The sequence below is a fragment of the Hemicordylus capensis genome, chromosome 3 (assembly GCF_027244095.1).
Source record: "Hemicordylus capensis ecotype Gifberg chromosome 3, rHemCap1.1.pri, whole genome shotgun sequence".
In the NCBI taxonomy this organism is placed as follows: domain Eukaryota; kingdom Metazoa; phylum Chordata; class Lepidosauria; order Squamata; family Cordylidae; genus Hemicordylus; species Hemicordylus capensis.
The window spans coordinates 336568390-336587285 of record NC_069659.1 but is presented as its reverse complement, the minus strand read 5'-3'; the positions used below and the strand labels follow the sequence as shown (position 1 = coordinate 336587285).

The window sequence follows — 18896 nt, the reverse complement described above, 5'->3', positions numbered from 1 at the left end:
AAAACCTCAGGGCACCCACCAAAGTGTTTGCCCACTCTACTAGGGCGGCAGTCACATCAGCTGCCTTTACTACTGACACACCCATCCAGGACATTTGCAGAGCAGCAACCTGGGGGGAGCTCTCTACGTTTACTAGGCACTATAAACTGGATATTTTTGCATCTGCTCAGGCAGCGTTTGTGAGAAGTTTGTACATTCCTCCAGCATGTACTCCCTGCACAGTAGTCGCTGGCACCCTCCCTGGTTGGACTTAGGGCTGTGGTATGTCCCCATACGAGAGACGCCATTGGACCCAGCGCAGCAGAGAATGGAGCATTGGTTACTCACTGTGAAGGCTCCTTCTTGCTGCAGGGTCCAAGGGCGTCTCGACCCACCCTTCTTACCAGCGCCTACTGTACGGGGACTGGAATAAGTTCTTCTGTGCTACATAGAGAGAGAGTGAGTTGTAGCTTAGTTGTTTGCTTGTGTTTTTTAATTTGTTATTGTACCTAGCCTTCGCAGGTTCCTGTTTTTTACATTGATATACCTTTCACTTCTGGTACTAAAAGAACTGAGGGGCATGCTCCTCCCAAACTTAAAATCTAAGCTAATTATCATAGTCCTGCCTTGGAGTCACATGGGTCAAGGTAACCCACATGTGAGACACCCTTGGACCTCACAGCAAGAAGGAGTCTTCACAGTGAGTAACCAATGCTCCATTCTTCAAAATCTAAACTTTCATATGGTGACCCTCAGGGTTCCATATTGTCTCCAATGTTGTTTAATATCTACATAAAACCACTTGGAGAGATTATCAAGAGATTTGGTGCAGGGTGTTATCAATATGCTGATGGCACCCAAATCTATTTCTCCATATCAACATCATCAGGAGAAGGCATAACCTCCCTAAATGCCTGCCTGGAGGTGGTAATGGGCAGGATGAGGGATAAGAAACTGAGGCTGAATCCAGATAAGACAGAGGTACTTCTTGTGCGGGGTCAGAACTCAGGAGACAATTTTGATCTGCCAGTTCTGGATAGGGTCACGCTCCCCCGGAAGGAACAGATGCGCAGTCTGGGGGTGCTTCTGGATCCAAACCTCTCCCTGGTGTCCCAGGTTGAGGCGATGGCCAGAAGTGCTTTCTATCAGCTTTGGCTGATACGCCAGCTGCGTCTGTTTCATGAAATGAACAACCTCAGAACAGTGTTACATATGCTGATAACCTCCAGGCTGGACTACTGCAATGCGCTCTATGTGGACTGCCTTTGTATGTAGTCTGGAAATTGCAGTTGGTACAGAATGCGGCAACCAGGTTGGTCTCTGAGTCTTCTAGGAGAGACCATATTACTCCTGCGTTGAAAGAGCTACACTGGCTGCCAATAAGGTTCCAGGCAAAATACAAGGTGCTGGCTATTACCTATAAAGCCCTAAATAGCTTAGGCCCTGGGTATTTAAGAGAACATCATCTTCACCATGAGCCCCATTGCCCATTGAGATCGTCTGGAGAGATTCATCTACAGTTGCCACCAGCTTGTCTTCTCCGTTGTTGCCCCTGGACTTTGGAATGTGCTCCTTGTTGAAATAAGAGTCTCCCCATCTCTGGCAACTTTTAAAAAGGCACTGAAAGCATATTTATTCACCCAGGCTTTTAATTAGATTTATAATTTTAATATTTTTAATGTTGGGTTTTAAATTATTTTGATTGTTTAATTGATTTTTTAAATGTTTAAATTATTATAATTGTAAACCTCCCAAAGACTCAAGTTTGGGGTGATATAGAAATATTTTAAGTAAATAATAATTAATTAATAATAAACTGAGGAGCGGATGGTCACCAGGGGAGCATTCCAGAGTCTGGGGTCAACAACTGAGAAGGCCCTGTCCCGTGTGCACGACAGCCGAGCCTCCCTCATTGTCGGCACCCAGAGCAGAGCCCCCTCCCCATGACCTCATCAAGCAGGCAGCAACCCTTGGGAACAGGTGGTTCCTCAGGTGTCCAGGGCCCAAATGGTTAAGGGCTTTAAAGGTCAAAACCCACACCTTTCTGATGAATGTTCTGAATGATACGTGTGATTCCAAATACATTTGACTTATGCACATGTTACATTATAGGTGTGTACTTTTTAAAAACCCTTAGGAATAAACCAAAGTATAGTATTTGAAACATTCTAAAAAACTAGGAAGTTCCCTGGGATTATCTGCACTTTTAATTGAGAGACTATGGCTTCATTTTGCACCCAGATTCCCAACATTTGGGGTGTATGCAATGAAATGTCATTGGCATTATTGCACAGCCAATTATTCCTTAGTATTCTGAAGACTGACAAAATGTTGTTGCTATAACCACATTGTATCTGGACCATTATTAGAAAAGTCTCTAATCTATAAACCTACTTAACTAGGTCAGTCTCTGCCCTTAGGCGTACATGTGCAGCTGCTGCTTATTTTTGTTGACTGTCGAAATGCATATGGATAAAGTTTGGGCAGAGATGTTATTTATATGATGCCTAATGTGGTCAAAAATATGCCATGTGCCCTGGGTTTTGTGCACTGCTGTTACGTACCAGTAAGACTCGAGTGTTCTCTTCCAATCTGATGTACTCCAATATAGACTGAATGTGATTGCTGAAACACTGTTAGTTAGATGGGCATCAAACAAATATCCTAGTTTTGGCTTGTAATGTTAACAGGTATCATGGCTGGGGGATGCCTTTGAAAACTTATGGCAAGTGATGCCTGGCTGTGATTGTCCAACATCATGTTTTCCTATCCCTGAAACATGCTTCTGGCTGCTGCTGAGTACGTGAGGAACTTCACAATGCGATAAGGGCAAAGGACATGGGGAGTACTTGAAAAACGTAGTTTTCTACGGCATCCTCATGGCAGCTATATCTCATCTGATCCTTAGGGCAGAACTAGATATGACACAGAACAGAAGGTTGCCATTAAGGACAGTGAATGTCCATTGGCCCTCTCTTCTTCAAAACCTTCAGTAAAGGAAACACTTTAACATCCCACCATCAATTTGTGCCCTTCTTCCCCTGGCCCACTTCACACTTTTTGATGTTGTAAGGGAGGCATGATGAACAATGTGATGATGCGAGCCCACACATTTCCGTTATTAAATATTACTGGAAGAGAACACGTGACAGGGCTGAGGCATAGGCAGCAGCCGCTAGGTGACACAAGTTAGGGGCTTGGAGAGCCAGGCACCCAGTCAGGGATCGGGCCAGGCACCCAGTCAGCTGTCAAACTGAGCAGGAGGCCAGGTAGCATGAGTCAAACCAGTAGCCCACGGTTATAATCACAACAGAAGGTCAAACTGAGCAGACAGATCAAGAAGCAGCAGGGGACAAATGCATCAGAACAAGAAACCTTGATACTGAGGCAAGGCCTGCCTCAAGACAGGAAACCTCATATCCCTCTCACTTCTAGGGATGTGCATGGATCAAGATTCAGGCACAGGTTCGAAGCCAACCAGTTCGACTGGTGGAGGGCAGGACGGGGGTGGGGGGCAGCAAGCAGCACTTTAAAAACCACTCCATGCAGCTTCCTGCTGCGGCAGTGGCAGCGGGTCCCCCCGTCGCCCTTGCGGTGTGGCAGCAGCACACACATGGCCTCTGCCATGTTGGCCACGTAAATCGCCGCCGTGCCGGCATCGTGCAAGGGCTGCTGGGGGTTGTGCTGCCACAGCAGGAAGCTGTATGGAGCGGTGGAGGAGCATCTAAGGAGGACTTACTGTCTTCACTTTTAAAGGTGCCACTCACCGCCCCTTCCTGCCCTGCCGTCCACCAGTCAAATTGGTTTGGCAACCCCATGAACTGGTTTGGCTTCAAATCTGTGCATGGATCTCGATTCATGCATATCCCTACTCACTACAGGGGAGAGCCAATGGGTGATCCGATACGGTAGGGCTTCCTCAGCCTAAAAGCCCTCAGACTGGCTGCAGTATGGGGGCAGCAATGCGCAGAACCCCAGATCAGACATAACATGACAACGGGGAGGGGGTGGTTTGATGGCGAAGGGTTGCCGTTTGGGGCAACAAATCTGTGATTCCTGTCATGTTTAGTTCTGCCCTCAGCCAGAGAATGGTGAGGATGAAAGGGACACAGATTTCAGATTTCAGGCCAAGGAGCCTATTACCTATTCTGGATGTTCATATATACTGTATGTTGTCATTCATTAATCTCTTTAGATTTTAAAATTTAACTGTGATCATTTGGTCTGCACAGCCCAGCTACACTTCTGTACCATGAGGCACCAGCAAGTGACACAGCAATGATATTCTTCCCCCCCCCACACCCCATTTTCATTTTGTAAACACCAACTGCTCATGTTTTGCAGACCCACAGGAATGCCTGGAAACAATGAGGCCTACAACCTAGGAATGGTGTCAAGCCATGGTCTAGAACCATCTCATACGGATACATTTAGCAGTATTTCAAGGGAAGGGACTTTAATGATAAGGGAGGTAAGTGGGTGGTATCTATTTTCTATGCAACATCTACAAGAGCTTTTGTCTTTGTCAGCGATGAATAATAATTATGCTGTGTATTCTGAGCACAAAATGATTGATTAAACTATGCTTGTTAGTGGCTGATTAATATAATTATATAACATCTAAACAAAAGAGGTATTTCCAAACGACAAACAGAAGTGCACACCTTAGGACACAATGATGATGTTTCTGGATTCTGATATCCTTTTAACAAGAAAAGCTGCTAAACTGAAAGGTTACACTACATTTACACCGTTAGGAGTGAGACGGAAACCTGGCCCATACACTTCTGTACTAATTTCCTCTGAAGCCATCTGCTGAAGATTCTCAGTTGCTTTGTTTAATTGTAGCTCTTCATCTGAATACTCTAATTGCAATGTCTTGGCTTTTATTCAGGGAGGGGGTGGGGAAACAAGACTCGGGTGAAAGCAATCCAGGGGCCAACAAATGTGACTTTCATTTTACCGATTTGTGTGATTCATGCATATTACTGTGTGGAAATAGTCACACTGATATATCTTGGATGAATTTCAGTGAAATCCCTAGTAAACCTGCAAAAAACCGTAAAGTTTTTGGAGGCACCACTACCTACATTTGAAAAATATTACTACCAACTAAACCTCCTTCAACTCGGGCAAACCAAAATAATCAGAAAGAGCCTTTTGCTTAGGCTGCTTCCAGATGAAAAGCGCTCTGCTGCAGAGGAAACACTGCTTTCCTCCAGTGCTTGGCTTTCACTGGAGCTTGGCTAAGCGCAGTGGGTACCCCCGTTCCACCTGATGCTATAGAAGGGGACAAGTGAGCCTTGTTGCTGGAGGTTGTAGTGTAAGAGGTATGCTTTTAAAAACGCACACACAGGAAAAGAAGTAATCCACACAAATATATGGAGGTATGGGTAATTCAGAATGACACAAGAAGTCACTGATGTTACCCATCTAGTAGCTGTCCATGATCTTAGTTAACTAGGTGATGCTAGATGACTAACTTACCCACATTGAGGAAAGTGTAGCGAACTTTGTTGTTGGAGGAGTGGGCTAGAAATGCTTTAAAAAAATAAACTTCTCCTCATACTGCTGCGGTAATGCATATATCTCAGAACCATGTGGGAGAAGCAGTGGCCATGGTTCCTTCCCATTAAGAACATAAGAACAGCCCTGCTGGTTCAGACCCAAAGCCCATCTAGAACAGCATCCTGTTTCACACAGTGGCCCACCAGATGCCGCTGGAAGCCTACAGGCAGGAGATGAGAGCATGCCCTCTCTCCTGCTGTTACTGCCCTGCAACTGGTACTCAGAGGCATCCTGCCTTTGAGGCTGGAGGTGGCCTAGAGCCCCCCGACTAGTAGCTGTTGATAGACCTCTCCTCCATGAAGTTATCCAAACCCCTCTTAAAGTCATCCAGGTTGTTGGCTGTCACCACATCTTGTGGCAGATAATTCCCCAATTTGATTATGCATTGTGTGAAAAAGTACTTCCATTTGTTGGTCCTAGATTTCCCGGCAATCAGTTTCATGGGATGACCCCTAGTTCTAGTGTTATATGAGAGGGAGAAGAATTTCTCCTATCCACTTTCTCCACTCCATGCGTGATTTTATAGACCTCTATCATGTCTCTCCACAGTCGTCTTTTTTCTAAACTAAGTAGCTCCAGGTCATGTAGCCTTGCCTCATAAGAAAGGTGCTCTAGGCCCCTGATCATCTTGGTTGCCCTCTTCTGCACCTTTTCTAGTTCTACAATGTCATTTTTTTGATGTGGTGACCAGTATTCAAACATTGTCCTGCTGGCGGAGAGGACAGCCTTTGAGTGGAAGGAACTGTGGTCATGAGAGAAACACGCTACCAGAATGGTGTGGAATAAGCCACACAGAGGCAGTTTCCCATGCCGCTAGCACCAAGTATGCTATTACAGAAAGGGGAAAGTAGAGGGAGATGTTTTCTGTTTGGGCAAATCATGTGCAAAAGTGGATGCTTGCCTTAGGAATGCTTTTGTTTGCAAAACTTGATAGACCTTAAGCATCAAGCTGTGATTCATGCCACAGAGTGTTTTCTTTTCTTTTCTTTAAAGAATACATTGTTCTTAGCCACCTGATTAAATTGTGAGTTCCAAGAATCGTGGCAGATGCTGCTTCTGCAGCCTGGGGTAATTTCTTTCAGGTACATTAGCCTTCTTGGACCTTCCCTTAATAAGTGACACATTAGACATAAGTAGCAGGCTGCGGCAGCCGTAAGACACTGCTGACAATTTCTGCCAGGCTTATAGTTTGGCAAAATACGTATCAACAGTGCTTTTTGCAATTGAGAGAAGTAGATCTCTTTTGTCTGCTGCCAGCAAGATTGGAGTCGAGAATGGGGGAATAAAGTGAGGTGGTTTGCCGGATTATGTAGCATTTCCCCGGCCGCAGACAAAAGAGGCTTTTTGGCTCTCCATGGAGGCGCATAACCCTTGTTGATGCTAATGTGAGCATTGCGTGCCTGTCAGGACAGAGAGATCTGTTAATCTGCGCGATGGCAAAGCCAAGGCTGTTCGCTGCTGTTTTGTTTCACGGAAATGTACTTTAGCCCATTTGAAAAAGAAACTGGGTGGAAAAGTGGTCACTGATGTCAGGAGTTTACTCCTTAGGACTGGAGTACTTGTTGCATTCTGACCCTTGATGGCTGTACCAAAAGGCCATGGGTGGTTCTGTTTCCTTAAAAGCAGCACTTAATTGGGAAACCGGGTATAGAAATAGGGGCTTCTGCTCTAAGTGTCACACAGTGTCCATCATCAAGGTCATGAAAGCAAGGCTGATCTATATAAGGTTTCAATTGGGAATAATTACACACATTTTCAGGGTGATATATGAGAAACCAGATATCAGCTGACTTAGTAAGGGCAGCCGACCAGGCAGAGTGGCATCCGTGCAGCATCTCCTTGGCCCCGTGCCTGTTGCATATTCAGTTGCTGAGTATGTCTCTCAGGGAGGATGCAATCAGAGAGATGTAAGTCTCTCCATAATTTACAAATCACTCCCCCAAAGGGTCAGTTTTGTGATGATGGGATGGCACACAGAATTGGAAGTCTGCCCCAGACATAGAAATGTCTATTTCCGGTGCTACTAGATAAACCTAATAGGAACATAGTCAGACCCTTGGTCCATCGTAGCTCAGTATTGTCTTCACTGACTGGCAGTGGCTTTTCAAGGTTTCAGGCAGAGGTCTTTCTCAGACCAACCTAGAGCTTCCAGGGCGTGAACCTGGGACCTTCTGCATGTAAGCATGCAGTCCCCCTCCTACTGAGCTATAGCCCCATCCCCTAGGGGGAATACCTTTATAGAGCTCACATGTAGTCTCCCGTCCAAAAGCAAACCAAGGCAGACCCTGCTTAGCAAATGGGACAATTCATGCTCGCTACCACAAAACCAGCTCTCCTCCCTGACTAGTCGTGGTTCAATTTAATACATGCAGCAGAATCAACTGATAAAGCCTTTCCTGGACTCTACTGTGTCAAGTGAAAGGTTATTTGTTTGAACGCTCTAGCCCTTTCTCCCACCCAAATCTCCCCTGGCATGTAGAAAACTAGACATAGGAAGCTGCCATATACTGAGTCAGACTATTGGTCTATCTAGCTCAGTACTGTCTTCACAGACTGGCAGCGGCTTCTCCAAGGTTGTAGGCAGGAATCTCTCTCAGCCCAATTTTGGAGATGCCAGGGAGGGAACTTGGAACCTTCTGCTCTTCCCAGAGTGGCTCCATCCCCTGAGGGGAATCTCTTCCAGTGCTCACACTTCTAGTCTCCCTTTCATATGCAACTAGGGTGGACCCTGCTTAGCTAATGGGACAAGTCATGCTTGCTACCACAAGACCATCTTTCCTCCCAGAAAGGCTTCCCTCGTTGTTGCCGCCTCCGCCATCTCACTCCCTGAAGTAACACGAACCCAAACATACCGAGGGCCGCCCTCCATGGCCATCAGGGTCAAGTGCAGTCTAGCCTTCTCCCTGACATGCTGTTTTTCTATGCACAGGGTTTTTTTCATAGAGGTACATTCAAACATGAGGACCACATGAATTAGTACATTCCATGAAAAGCTTGACTTCAAGGGCTTTCAAACCTCGGGTCCCAAATGTTAGACCTCAACACCCACAATCCCCAGTCCAACAAAAGTCAAGTCACTTTTGGGCTCTAGCTTTGAAAGCCCCTGCTTTACGACTTGATTTTGCTGCAGTGATATGATATATACCAAGTGATATGATATATACCAATGATATATACCATGCCATGAACAAGCAAGTCGTTGGGCAATAAGCATTGTTGTAGGAAATGTTTGTCTTCACATCTACCCTTTGCAGATATCCATTTCTGGATTGGGACCAAGGGCTAAAATGTTAATGATTTTGTTTTTAAAAACAAAAGCAGAAGCTCAAATTCTCAGTTTTATAAGTCAGTCAGTGTGACGTGTATGAACAGAGCTTCAGGAACTAAATGAAGCCATTAGGTGGCAAGTTTTCTGTGCTGACTCTTGAGGCTGTTTGCACAAGTGGTGATTAAAGCAGCTTTGCATTTTCCACATCTGTGCATCAAATGAGGAAAGTTATGTGGACCAGAATGTACTTTCAGGTTAAAATTCCCTCTCCTCCATTTGCTGTACTCTATTAGCAGCATTCAGAAATGACACTCCTGTTTAAAAAGTGTTCTTAACACCACTTGCAAAAGCTCTGTCAGCAGCTGGTAGATATGGCTCTCTTGTTCAAGGCTGCCATACAGGGTCCTTCGGAATATAGGAAAAGCTGGCAGCTACTCCAGGGTAAACTGTGGACAGGGGGAGTACTGGGTTTGCAGTCCCATAGAGTCAGCTCTTCCTTTTTGAGAGCCTGTCAAAGCCAGGGAACATTACTTAGTCACTGAATTCAGTATTAAAACTGTCATGGAGAAACAATCAACTTAGAAAGATTTTCTTTTTCCCGACATACCTTGAAACTGAGATTTGCAACCAGCAACACCAACATCTCAAGGCATTTTCCAAGGCAAGGATTAAATCAGCTTTTCCTTAAAAGAGTTTATGATCTGGTCCAGACTCCTGGCAGGTCCTTCACAATTGCCTGTGGGAGCATGCAGGCCACTCCAGCAGGCTAGCAGTGTAGGCAAGGATGCCCTAGAGGTTCCGGAGATAACCACCATGGCTGCTTCAGTTGCACTCAGCTCTTTTCAAGCTGGGCAATTGTGCAAATCATGTATGCATGTATAGCATCCCACATGGAAGTGCCAGGCCATATGATTGGCACCTCTGTGCTCTCGCCACTGGGTTGTGAGCTGCCCAGCATCCTTGTGCGATCCTAGGGCCTGTTGTTCATACAGAAAACCTGTGTTGACATCAATGTATGAGTGATTTCTTTCCCACTCTAGCCCTATTCAGACATTACGTTGTACATGCATGCAGGTGTCTGTACCAGGGACACACTTTTGTATGATTGACTGTACATGCTTTCCTTTTAAAAGTGAGCCTGAATACGGGGCCCCTCAAATGCAGAGTACAGATAGGTAGTGGACTCGTGTTGACTTGAACATAATGTGTGAATAACTGTACGTGCATACAGATTTGTGTGTGCAAACACTGTCCACAGATTGTACATGCGTTGGATGTAATGTGTGAATATGGCTACTGTCTTTCACATTCGCAGCATTAAGAAGCCCAAGTGTGCTTTTTTATTCTTCTTAAAAATTATCTGAATATCTCTTTTCTGCTTGTATGTAAGCCTGGCCCCTTGCTTCTGAATGCGCTTGTGTTGCATCCTTTTCTTTAGTGTAAATATGCTGCTGCTTACCCAGTGTGCATGTCAAAAAGATGGTCAGGCCAGGGACTTGTGTGTCTACACAGGTTAACATGGCTCTTTTGTTTTTTCCTCTCTCCTTTACAACTTTGTGTCTCTGCAGACCTCTGGTGACAAAAAACGCTCTGGCCACACAGCCAGCAATGGTTTTGCCGGCCATGTCAATCTTCCAGATTTGGTGCAGCAAAGCCACTCTCCTGCGGGCACGCCGACTGAGGGCCTGGGGCGAGTCTCCACCCATGGGCAAGAGATGGACTCTGTGTCAGAAGTAGGTGGCAGAGGGGTCCTCTTGGTTCAGTGCCTAATCTTCCCCCACTTCTCTTTGTTCTGTGTGCATTTTGATACCATGCTCCAAAAGACTTTGGTGGACTTTGCTTCTAGCCATTTTTCACCTTCTCTCTTTTTGGCTTGCATTCTGCAGTTATAATTCTAAACAGAGCTTTGATAAATCATCTGTTGCTGGACAGGGTGTTAGAAGAAGTGGGGGCACTTCCAAAATCTAGAAGTGAAACAGGAAGTGCCTGATAACTTCTGTGATCGTGGGAGTTTGTAGCTATCACTAGTTTTGCCCATGTCGATCATGCTAGTGTACTTTGGCTAACATCTATCAAGAGGGGGAGCGGTACAATTGATGGAGATCTTGGATCGTGGCTTTATTATTTATTATTTGTTTATTTATTTGATTTGATTTCTATACTGCCCTTCCAAAAATGGCTCAGGGCGGTTTACACAGAGAAATAATTAATAAGATGGATCCCTGTCCCCAAAGGGCTCATGATCTAAAAATAAACATAAGATATATACCAGCAACAGTTAATGAAGGTACTGTGCTGGGGGTTGGTAGGGCCAGTTACTCTCCCCCTGCTAAATAAAGAGAATCACCACATTAAAAGGTGCCTCTTTGCTAAGTTAGCAGGGGCCTTAATCAATATAATGGCTGGAGAAAGCCAACATCTTCAAGACCTTCTAAATAGCCATAATTCCCATCAATATATAACATATATGACAGGGCTGTGTACATGCCACAATTCTGAAAAGCACAGAATCCCGTTTCCTGAGTCACTCAACTTTCATTTTTTAAAAAATGTTTCTAACCACTATTATTGGGAAAATATGCTAGAAAGTGTGTGAGCAAAACCAGTTGAAATCTCAGGAATCAAAAGAGGTGGCTAACTAAGTCTTCCAGAGGGGTGGGGTGGCCACCCCTTGCTGCTCTCATGACTTGCAAAAGAAGCAGAATAAATTCTGCACAATAAGAGAGAAAAATGCAAATTTACATGCTGTATAAGTCACAGAATTCCGATTATGTAGGCACAGAATTTGGCTTGCCTAGTTGCAGAGCTGTAGCATTTTGTTGTTAGCATGGAGTACATGCTGCCCCATTTTATAGATTATGGAATGGCCGCTGAGTTCTTACACCATCAGACTTTGAAGCCAGCATATCCGAATAAAGTCTCAGGAGGGCTAAACATTCTGCTAAATCTTCGCTCTTGAACTCATTTGTTTCATTCTTTTCTGACTCTGCTAAGCAATGGATCTGCTGTTTCCTGGGAACCCAAGTGGCAGCCTTGAAACTCTGTGAGCTCCCGTGTACTTTAAAGAGAAGCAGGCACTTTCACAAGGCTAGTTATTATCTCTGTACAGCCGGCAAGCTAAGCAATTATCCAGTGTGACAGCTGCCTAGCTCAGGCTTTCAGCCTGGATCGCAGCCGTGGTGCTGGGCCTCAGTGGCTTTTCAAATAAATCCCAGGAAGAGGCATAAAATAGCAGTGACAAAGGGCTCTTCTTCTTCCGCCTCCTCCTGGCTTCTTGCTATTATAACAGCCCCTAATAGAGGTCATAAATATAAGATTCCCTGGATAAACAGCATAGCAGAAAAACAAGTGGTCCAACTATTACTGTGGAGCAAATTCTGTCCCTACGCTATCAAGATATCTTCCCTTTGGGAGAAGACCTTCTTATTACTTTCCTATCCTAATGGGGCAAGAGATTTGAAAAGAAAACAATGCAAATATTAGGCATTTGTTTTCCCTAATTCCTACTAATCGAACTCCGCTTTGCCATACTTAGTAATAAGATTATGCTAATTTGCTTTGTTTTGGCATTAGCCTACTCAGCTATTTCAGTCAATCATTTCAACTAATTCAGTATTTAAATACCCTTCTTAGTTATCTGGGGTTAAGACAAAAGTTTGGGATAATTTAAGCATCCCCAAAAAGGGATGAAGTATAAACTTCCGGAGAGCCATTTAGGAAGAGCAGAAATACCAGTGCACCCAGAGATGCCAATTTGTGAATGTTTTATGGGCCGCAAATGACAAGATTGACATCCAGATTCATATTGTCCAATTCTCTTGTGTCCTTCCTTGCCTAGTATAGATAAAGGTGCACATATGGGAATGAGTATCTTTATGTGATATCTGGGGCTGCTGAGTGTGGATTTTCCCCATGTGTCACCAGCCATACAGAAAAATGTGTTGAATGCAATTATTTCTGGGACTAGACTTGTTTTGTGCACTTGTGTGCACGTGTATAAATAAATAAATAAATAGCTATGATATAAATGTTACAATGAATGTCCAACATTTGATGACTGTTGACATGGTTGTCAACAAAACGCAGATAAATTTTCTGAGCACCCAAAAAGGTAGATTTACGCTAATGAAGGTTGATAATCCCTTAAGTGTGATTGTCAGTATTCACTTGTATGTATGTGTGTGTGTGATAGATACCTGTTTCCATTTATTGACAAGCTAATATCGGATTGTCCACATTTACATTTAAACATTAAGATTGTGGACATTCACTCTCTCTCTCTCTCTATATATATATATATCTTTTGCAAACTACTATATATAAAATATTTTATACTGTGTTTCTTATTTGCTATTGTGAAATATGTTGAGCCAGGTTTTAATTTACCCTATATCTTTATGATGAATTATTAAAATAACAAATAAATACATGATAGACATCTCATCAAGGCTTAGTCCCAAAAATGTTTTCAGTGCCAAATTTCATCCCAAGGACATATGAAATGGGCTATCAATGGATTGCTATTGGGACTGAAAAAGAACAACCTTTTACCAACAGCACGAACACTGATATTTTCTATTAGCTATTATACATTATTTGTGGATACAAGGCATTGTGAATTTTTTGTTTGCACGGATACTGAACCTGCTTCTGAATTCACTCATAATTTTGCTCTTTGGGAAGCTGTGCAGCTATCAGAGTTCTGTGTCAATGAAAACTGTTTACGTGTGTGCTAGGTGTGATTTGTACAATGCATTTGTGGGCTTTTCTATTTTAAAGCAGTGGGCAAACATCCCTGATTTTATATATATATGGATGGTGACTTGTCTAGATTACCTATGTCCAGTCAGTGACATTGGTTCCTAAATGCAGCTTTTGGAGTTCCAGATATCCACATTCTGACTCAAACATGCATCTAAAATAATTTGCTTTTCCATCACTTGATGACATACAGCTGAATGCATGAAGTGACTCTACTGAGAAGCATTATTTATTTAGCATTTTGATGCCACCTCTATGCTGCCAAAGCGCTCAAGTTAGTATTATGATAGATAATGAAGCATTAATGCTGAGGTAATAGAATTCTGCAGCGAGTATTTGATTGCAATGAGTTATTCAGAGATACAAGTCAACCCATGATTCTGCAGTCACTTGGTGTTACAAGTGACAAAAAGACATGTATGACCTGGCCCTTAATACTCAAGGACCCTTTAAGTGAAGATACCAAGGGGAAAACCTGGATACATACATACACACTCTCTCTCTCTCTCTCTCTCTCTCTTTTATAACATACTACATAATTTGCCACTGAGCTGCAACACTTCTACTTGAAGCATATGATCCTTAGCAGAAGATAAAATCTTTATTATTCCCTTCCTCTAGCTGAATAATCTCTGTATTCCTTGTTTTATAGTATGGCATGGGAAGTAGTACGAAAGCGTCCTTCGCTCCATTTGTGGATACCAGGGTGTATCAGACTTCCCCTACTGATGAAGATGAAGATGATGATGAAGAGTCAGCTGCCACGGGTAAAAAAAAGGGGGCGGGGATATCAGAAAGGTAGAATGAAGATGAAGACACTTAGGGCCTATTCCCATGTTCACTGGCATGTGATAGTTCTTGGGGGTGGGGAGGAAGGGTTTGAAAATCTGAGGCATGCCAGAATTCTAACCCATGACCAGCTGGTCATATGCATCTGTTGGTGCTTTCAGCTTTTGTCACATCACAGCAAACATCACTTCTGAAACATTTCCAGGAACAAATCAGAAACTGAAACCCGGGTATTGACACACATCATTGCACACATCATTGGCAAGCTTGTTATATCTTTGTTTTATTTATTTATTTATTATTTTAAGAAATAAAGGGGGAAAAAGAAAAGATAGTTACATCTCTTGAGCAATCAATTACAGTGAATAAAAAGAAAGTTCAAGTTATACAAAAGATAAAAACCTCATCCATCTTAATGATAGTTATTCAGAAAGCACATAAACCTATGCAATATCTTTCCAGATCATTTTTTTAACAGCAAGAATCATTTTCTGAAGAGAATTAGTAACATTATTAGATTACAAAATATAGGATGGTAACAACTTTTCTTGGTATTTGAGCCCCACCATTCAAGCTTCAATGGACCCCAGTCCTTTAACTGAATTTTTTCTTGAAGGAATACACTCATATATTTTAACAATTAAAAAGAGAAGAAAGGGAAAAGAGGAAGTAAAAAACTTCCAATGGGAAAAAAAAAGCTATATATAATTGGGAATTCTAAAAAATAGAAGTTTTTCATAACGATATCCCTAATTAAACAAAATCATAATATGCTGTCTATTTCTCTGGGAATCAAAATTTAATTGTTAGCTTTCAGGTAACTGGTATACCTCACTTATTTCCCTATTTTAAAGCAAGGTTATTTTAACACAATTATTCCTTTGAGAATATATTCTTTTTTCTTTTTTCATTTGATCAAGATCACAGCTTCCTTAGTTTAATAGCCAACCATCAAAATAAGACTGATTACAAGGCATAAGATATTATGGTTTTTGACATTAATCTGCAGCAGAGGCCCTTAAAATCAGTGATCAATATAATTATAATTATGCAGTTAGAAATAAACGATCTGCAGCATTCTGAGTTCGAAGTATTCCACAATAATCCTTAGGCCCCCATCTGACAGTATTTAAAAGCATTCATAAATAAAAATAAAGGTTAGTAGAAGATCACATGGGTAATGCCATAGATCTTTTGTTTTATTTATTGTAAACCGCCCAGAGCTAATGGGCGGGGTAGTATAAAAATATAATAAATAAGCTGTGGGCCAGGAGCTGGTGTGCACAGGATTTAATAGTAGCCGCAAGTAAAGTAGTCTTGTATATAGTTCCTATAATATGACTAAATCCAAAATACCTGCTCAAAACACTGGACAAATCACTTCTTTTAACTCCTGCCTTTTTAAATGGTCAACCATCATGAGGGTATCCTGAGGAAAGCAGGAAGTCATAAAAACCTAGACACTCCTCCCCCTCTGGACATGCTTCAGTGCTGGTTTCTCAGGCCGAGCAGTTACCTGAAAAAAGTGGGCAACTTTTCTCCTGAGAAGGAAGCATTTTGTGATAAGTTACATTTGTATTCCACTGTTCTTCCAAGGGCAGAGCATTGTTCTTGGGGATCTCAAGTGGTTTCCCATTCAGGCACTGCTCGAATGAAGACCTGCTTAGCTTCAGAGGTAGAAGTATAAATATAGCTTACCATATACTACCATGGTGGTGCTGTGTAAATAAATAAAGGCATATATACCATTAATAAACAAACTACATCATAGACGGCACCTTCATTCCATTGTCGGGGCATATATCCTTTTATTCAGACACATAGTCCATGCCAGCTCCGCAATTGCCCTTAGCATTTGGATCTTTCAGGGCCTTAAAGGTAAAGGTAAAGTGTGTTGTCAAGCCAATTTCCACTTACATAATTATAAAAATCCAGATCTCCCCACACCTCAGCATTAGTGCTGATTGTGCCAGTAGCATGCTAGTCTGTATTGGTTTCAGTAACAGAAATGGCACTTGTAATAGCAATTCTCATGTTCATCACTGTTAAAAATAATAGTTATTATTGGGTTAAATGTGTGTTGTAACACTAAGCAAGAAAGCTTTGGAGTTATCAAACTACTAAATAAAATATAAAAAGGAAATGTTTACAGAGTGGTGAACATTGTTGCCAGGAAGAAAGTTATGTGTGTCACATAATTTATATTTCTAAATACAGTATATATTATGGATATTCTGTTTATAAATGTCTAAAGTGCTAGGTGAATACTCTCACACACATAAAGCATTTAGCCTCTAAAAATAAAAACAACACTTTAAAAGGGTTTAGGGGTTAGAGGCATATTGTCCACTGCTGTTGATGTCACAACATAAGAGCCCATAATGCTCACACAGCTAAATTCCACACAATACTCTCTGGAACAACAGGTGGTAAGGATGTGCACAAACCGGTTTGGAGGTCTTTTTCCGGACTTCTGGACCCGTTCGATGGTTCAGCCGGTTTGGCGGTGGGGGGATCTTTAAGGAGCAGGGAGGGTGCTCTGCTGATTCAGCTCTGCGAAAAGATTCTGCTGATCTTTTTGCATCTCTCTGCGGCTTTCGATACAATTGACCATGGTATCCTTCTGGACCGCCTGAGGGAGGTTTGATTGGGTGGCACTGTTTTACAGTGGTTCCGTTCCTGCTGCTCTGGTAGATTCCAGATGGTGTTGTTTGGAGACTGTTGTTCTGCAAAGTGAGAACTGAAGTGTGGAGTTCCACAAGGCTCCATACTGTCTCCAGTGCTGTTTAACATCTACATGAAACCACTGGGAGAGATCAGGAGGTTTCTGCAGGGTGTTATCAACCCAGATCTATTTCTCCATGTCGACGTCATCAGGAAATGACATATTTTCCCTAAGTGCCTGCCTGGAGGCAGTAATGCGCTGGATGAGGGATAACAAACTGAAGTTGCATTCAAATAAGATGGAGGTGCTGACTGTGGGGGCCGGAACCCGATGGTTTAGATCTGCCTGTTCTGGATGGGGTTACACTCCCCCTGAAAGATTAGTGATGTAGCATGGGAGTGCTCCTGGACCCAAAGCTCTCCCTGATTTCTCAGGTGGAGGCGGTGGCAAGGAGTGCTTTTATCAATTTTGGCTGATACGTCAGCTACGTCCATTTCTTAGAGGTAAATGATCTTAAAACAGTGGTATGTATGATGGTAACCTCCAGGCGTGACTACTGTAATGCACTCTACATGGGGCTGCCTTTGTACATAGTCCAGAAACTACAATCGGTACAGAATGTGGCCGCCAGATTGGTCTCTGGGACAACACAAAGGGACCATATGACACTGGTATTAAAAGAACTGTACTGGCTGCCGATATGTTTCCGGGTGAAATACAAAGTGCTGGTTATTACCTGTAAAGCCCTTAATGGCTTGGGTCCAGGCTATTTAAGAGAGCACCTCCTTTGTCATAAACCCTGCCGCCTGTTAACGATCTTCTGGAGAGGTCCAGTTAGTCGCCACCAGCTCGTCTGGTGGCGCCTCAGGAGTGGGCTTTCTCTGTGGCTGCCCCGGGCCTTTGGAATATGCTCCCTGCTTAAATAAGAGCATCTCCTTCTCTGTTTGTTTTCAAGAAGACCCTCAAGTCTCTCCTGTTCTCGCAGGCTTTTAATTAGAATTAATTTTAACTAGCTGATTTGGCACAGAGCATCTGCACCCCTAGTTTCCCCTGTCTCTCCCCCCGCCATTTGTCTTCAGCCCCAGTCTGTTCTCCCCCCTCCCAGTCAACTTTCTCTCACCTCCCTCCGGTGGCACTTTCCCTCACCGCCCACTGGCCAGCCAGTTGGCCTGGCTGTTGCTTTCCCTCATGGCTGGCTGGCCAGCCTGGCCACTATATGGCAGCTGCTCATGAACTTTCGCAAGAGCTGCCACACATGGATTAGCAACGGGTACGTTTAAGAGAGATACACACACACATATTGTTAATAATTTGTTTTAATATATGTTTTATGCTATTGTTATTATTGTCTCATATATTTTAATCTGTGTTGACTTTTAAATATTATTTTAAATTTTGCCTATATAAAAATATGATTAATCGATTGATGAATGAATAAATAATAGCCCTGCAGTAAAAACACCTAGAGAGAGATCTAGATTCCCTGTAACAAATGAGCCATTTTTTGTGAATTATTGTCCAAAGCAACTATAATCTGGAAATATCAGGCGTGTTCGGTCATGTGGGCTGCTTAAAGATCAGCATTCAAATAAAGCAAATCTTTTAATACAATTTATTGTCAACTAGAAACTGAAATAAACATCCCCAGAAAAGACAAAGGGACAATGAATCTGTTACCGTAAAGGCATGGGAATTATTTCCTTATGACTTCTTCTCACAGCACTTCAGTAATGCGTGGGTGAAGGAACCACATGGATAGAGCCAGTGGTGTGTTCTTTTCTGTAGCAGTGTTTCACTCTCTGGGATCTGGATGAAATTTACATTGGATAGGACCGCACAAGTGACCCTTCCTTGTGATTCCTTCAT

At 42.9% G+C, this 18896-nt stretch overlaps 1 protein-coding gene across 11 annotated transcripts in view; it reads left to right on the top strand.

Moving 5' to 3' along the window:
- The window catches only part of TNIK (TRAF2 and NCK interacting kinase), a 413952-nt gene that overhangs the window by 372628 nt on the left and 22428 nt on the right, over window positions 1-18896 (top strand). For 10 of the 11 annotated variants that reach the window (XM_053305179.1, XM_053305184.1, XM_053305180.1 and 7 more), the window contains 3 exons: window positions 4324-4450; window positions 10384-10548; window positions 14229-14343. In XM_053305179.1, coding sequence (XP_053161154.1) covers window positions 4324-4450; window positions 10384-10548; window positions 14229-14343 — 407 coding nt within the window. The remainder of the gene's footprint in view (window positions 1-4323; window positions 4451-10383; window positions 10549-14228; window positions 14344-18896) is intronic. The other variant, XM_053305182.1, reaches the window with a different exon arrangement.